The sequence below is a fragment of the Leuciscus leuciscus genome (assembly GCF_965113295.1).
Source record: "Leuciscus leuciscus genome assembly, chromosome: 8".
NCBI classification, from domain to species: Eukaryota; Metazoa; Chordata; class Actinopteri; order Cypriniformes; family Leuciscidae; genus Leuciscus; species Leuciscus leuciscus.
The window spans coordinates 16,739,696-16,744,248 of record NC_138732.1 but is presented as its reverse complement, the minus strand read 5'-3'; the positions used below and the strand labels follow the sequence as shown (position 1 = coordinate 16,744,248).

Here is a 4,553-nt window from a genome sequence, read left to right as displayed (position 1 = left end):
CCTTCTATAGCCGGTGTTTACAGGAGCTACCCCTAATATCAATTTCCAATTGTACACCGTATTGCCAAACGGACGTCCAGAGCCCAGAGTACAAGGGATTTAAGTTTTACGCCTCCTCATTTATTCATAATTATGAAGGTATGTAGTATATGTAGCTTTTGCTAATTGCACCCGATATAGCGTTAGCTAACTATCAGTTGTTAGTTTAGACTTGTATGCTATCAGTAGTTTAGTCTTTTATTTTTGCTCGCAGATGATTAAAAAAATCAAATGAAGACTGATTTGTAGCGATGGGGTTATAGTAGCAACAGTATAATTACTATGATGTCCTGTGTGTTTATGCTGGTCAACCTTCAATTATGTATTATTGACCCGCGGCGCCCCTTCCCGTTCCCGTCCGAGGTCTGGGTGTGGCCAGGTATGCTCGGTCCCTCTCCGTTCGGCGGGCTCCCTCGGGGGGCCGACCGCGGTGCGGTCTGCCGGGTCCCTGGTCTCGCCAAGGAGGGCTCTCCGGGGACCAGGGGAATCCGACTGTTTAATTAAAACAAAGCATCGCGACGGCCCGCGGCGGGTGTTGACGCGATGTGATTTCTGCCCAGTGCTCTGAATGTCAAAGTGAAGAAATTCAATGATGCGCGGGTAAACGGCAGGAATAACTTTAGGAGTCATTTTCCCCAACACAGAGCAGATCGGCACACAACAAAAACTGCTGTTTGGATGTTGCCGTTTCTGATATTTCAACATTCGTGAAATTTTAAACAAATTAAAACAAATACACTAAAGTTTGATCAGAAATAAGAATTTTATTATAATAAGCGAAAATTAACAGTTACCTCAGAGATCACCTACCGCTGCAGATGTGTACATTTACATTTACATTTACATTTAGTCATTTAGCAGACGCCCTTATCCAAAGCGACTTACAAATTAGGACTAAGTTCAGCGAGTCATCATAAAGAGGCAAAAGCAACAACAACGCAGGAAGTGCTCAAAATACGAAGTTCTGGTATTATTCAGAGTAGCATAAGCCTGATAAGTGATGTTTCAAAGGGAAAGGATTTTTTTTTTTTTTTTTTTTTTTTTTTTTTTTTTTATAAGGTTAAGTGCTCACGGAAGAGATTGGTTTTCAGCTGTTTTTTGAATGTTGTCAGGGATTCTGCATTCCGGATGAGGGTGGGGAGAGCGTTCCACCAGCATGGAACTGTAAATGAGAATGTTCTGGAAAGTGATTTTGTGGCTTTCTGTGATGGAACCACGAGACGTCGCTCGTTGACCGATCGTAGGTGTCTGGTAGGGATGTAGACTCGTAGGAGTGAGTGAAAGTAGGAGGGAGCTGAGCCTGTGATAGTTCTGTAAGCAAGCGTCAGAGCCTTGAACTTGATGCGAGCAGCTAGAGGTAGCCAGTGCAGAGAGATGAACAGAGGAGTGACGTGGGCCCTCTTGGGCTCGTTGAAGACAAGACGAGCTGCAGCATTCTGGATCATCTGTAGGGGTTTGGTCGCACATGCTGGGAGTCCAGCCAGAAGGGCATTGCAGTAGTCAAGCCTAGAGATGACCAGGGCCTGGACGATAAGTTGTGTTGCATGCTCAGTTAGGAAAGGCCTGATCTTCCTGATGTTGTGCAGTGCAAACCTGCATGATCGAGCTGTCTTTGAAATGTGATCTGTGAAGGTCAGCTGGTCATCAAACGTTACTCCAAGATTTCTGACCGATCTTGATGGGGTGATTAATGATGACTCTAGCTGGATGGTGAAGTCGTGCTGTAGAGACGGATTGGCAGGGAGGACGAGAAGCTCAGTCTTTGCCAGGTTGAGCTGCAGGTGGTGTTCCTTCATCCATGTGGAGATGTCCGCCAGACAGCTTGAGACCCGTGCAGCTACTGTGGGATCATCTGGTTGAAAGGAGAGGAAGAGCTGTGTGTCATCAGCATAGCAGTGGTAAGAAAAACCGTGTGCCTGTATGATGTGTCCCAGTGATGTGGTGTAGATGGAGAAGAGGAGGGGACCAAGAACTGAACCCTGGGGAACCCCTGTGGTCAGCTGATGTGCTCTGGATACCTCGCCTCTCCATGCGACCTTGAAGGACCTACCTGTGAGATAGGACTCAAACCAGTGGAGTGAAGTTCCTGTGATGCCCAGTGATGAGAGGGTGGACAGAAGGATCTGATGATTCACCGTGTCGAAGGCAGCAGACAGATCCAGGAGAATGAGGACTGAAGATTTGGAAGCAGCTTTTGCGATCCGTAGGGCTTCTGTGACTGACAGTAATGCAGTCTCAGTTGAATGTCCTTTCTTGAAGCCAGATTGGTTGACATCCAGCTGGTTGTTTAGAGACAAGAAGGATGTTAGTTGGTTGAAGACAGCTCTTTCAAGTGTCTTCGCAATGAATGGTAGGAGAGAGATAGGTCTGTAATTCTCTACCAATGATGTGTTTAGCGTTGGTTTTTTGAGCAGTGGAGTAACCCGAGCCTGCTTGAATGCTGTAGGGAAGGTGCCAGTGTGGAGGGATGAGTTGATGATGTGTGTGAGTGATGGTAGAAGTGTGGGAGAGATGGCTTGTAGAAGGTGTGAGGGGATGGGGTCAAGCGTGCAGGTGGTAGGGTGACTGGAGAGGAGAAGTGTAGATACTTCTTCCTCGGTTAGCGAAGAAAAGGAGGACAGAGGGGTATTGGCTGTGGAAGGGGTCGGTCTGGGTTCCTGTGTGTGTGGAGCTGAGAACTGACTGCTGATAGCTGTTGTTTTGTTGGTGAAGAAGGTCGCAAAATCGTCAGCAGTTAAGGAGGAGGCGGGAGGTGGTGGAGGTGGACAGAGGAGAGAGTTGAATGTCTTGAAGAGTAATCGTGTGTTGGAGGAGCTGTTGATCTTGTTGTGGAAGTATGAAGATTTTGCAGCATGAACATCAACAGAAAAGGAGGAGAGGAGAGATTGATACATACTCAGGTCAGATGCGTCTTTTGATTTGTGCCATTTCCTCTCCGCTGCCCTGAGTTTGGTCCGGTGTTCCCGAAGAACCTCAGATAACCAGGGGTTAGAGGGAGTAGTGCGTGCTGGCCTGGAGGAGAGAGGGCAGATAATGTCTAGAGAAGAGATTAGAGTGGAGCATAAGGTGTCCGTTGCGGTATTCACATCCAGAGATGAGAATTGTGAGGGTGGGGGAAGAGAGGATGACACGGCAGAGGAGAGATGGGAGGGGGAAAGTGAGCGCAGGTTTCGTCTGAAAGTGACTGGTGGTGGGGGTGGGGGTGCAGGGGTAGAGAGTTGTAGACTGAAAGTAATGAGGAAATGATCTGAAACGTGGAGAGGTGTCACCAGGATGTTTTCTGTGGTGCAGTTGCGTGTGTAAACCAGGTCCAGTTGGTTGCCTGATTTGTGAGTAGCTGTGGTGATGAGTCGTTTGAGATCGAAAGAGGCTAGGAGAGAGGTGAAGTCTGTTGCATGTGGCTTTTCGAGATGAATGTTGAAGTCACCGAAGACTAGAAGTGGGGTGCCGTCCTCAGGGAAAGTGGACAGCAGCACATCCAGCTCATCTACAAAGTTACCCAGCTGACCTGGGGGGCGATAAATGACTACAATATGGATTTTAATGGGGGTTGTAAGTGTAATAGCATGATATTCAAATGAGTTGTTGTTGCATAGAGAAGAGAGCGTGGAGTATTTGCAATTGTTAGAAACGAGAAGCCCTGTACCCCCACCTCTCCCAGACTGGCGAGGGGAGTGGGAGAAGGAGAAATTGCTAGAGAGAGCAGCAGGGGTTGATGAGTCTTCTGGACGAATCCAGGTCTCAGTCAGCCCCAAGATACTAAGAGTAGAATGAGATGCAAAGGCTGGAATGAAGTCAGCTTTATTGACTGCTGACTGACAATTCCATAGACCCACGGAAAGAGAGAGAGGAGTATGTGAGGATGTGGGGATGGGACGCAGATTGGCAGTATTGCGCTGCCTATTGCGCGTGATGAAAGGACGGTGCCGAGAGATAACAGGAATGTATTGAAAGCACATGTTGATTAAGGTGAACAATAAGGTAAGTAGAGGGAAGAGAAAGGGAAAAGGAGATACGTAAGTGCCTTTCTGGTGTCCTTGCTCGGTGGAGTCGCGCAGGTAGAGTCGCTGGTCTTTTCCCGAGTCGGTCTTCACACAAGGAGCCTGAACACGAGAGCTGAACGCTTCCGCTGACGCTTCCGCGACAGCGCGCAAATTACACAGATATACGGATAATGCTTTCACCGCTTGAGTGAGTACAGCTGTTTCGGTCGGGCAATTAAGTGTAAATAACGCGAAAATGTGGCAATTCCAACCTGCTAGGAGCAAAGGCTTAAGTGCAAATGTAACAATAATTTTAATTTTCACTCGCGGCTGTTGTTAATTGTGCCAACGCGTCTCTCTAAAATACAGGATTATGTGAAGTTAAAAATACAAAGTAACAATAGAATCGAAGATAGGCTTACCTTGACTAAAAACAACAATGAAATAACAGGGTGAACAGAGTATTCTGGCAAAAACACTTGCGCGTTCTAGCTGTGCCTCTAGTATGCTTGTCGCTGGTCCTGTACGGAA

General features: G+C 47.3%; 1 protein-coding gene across 1 annotated transcript; it reads right to left on the bottom strand.

Annotated features, from left to right (window-relative positions):
* Positions 1–862: 862 nt before the first annotated feature.
* LOC309505199 (uncharacterized protein) lies at positions 863–4,003 on the bottom strand. The gene is made up of 2 exons (XM_082178536.1): positions 2,090–4,003; positions 863–1,891 (listed from the first exon to the last, which is right to left on the bottom strand). Exons 1-2 carry the CDS (start codon positions 3,996–3,998, stop codon positions 1,092–1,094), a joined length of 2,709 nt encoding a protein of 902 aa, XP_082034662.1. The 5' UTR covers positions 3,999–4,003; the 3' UTR covers positions 863–1,091.
* Between the last annotated feature and the right edge of the window lie 550 nt (positions 4,004–4,553).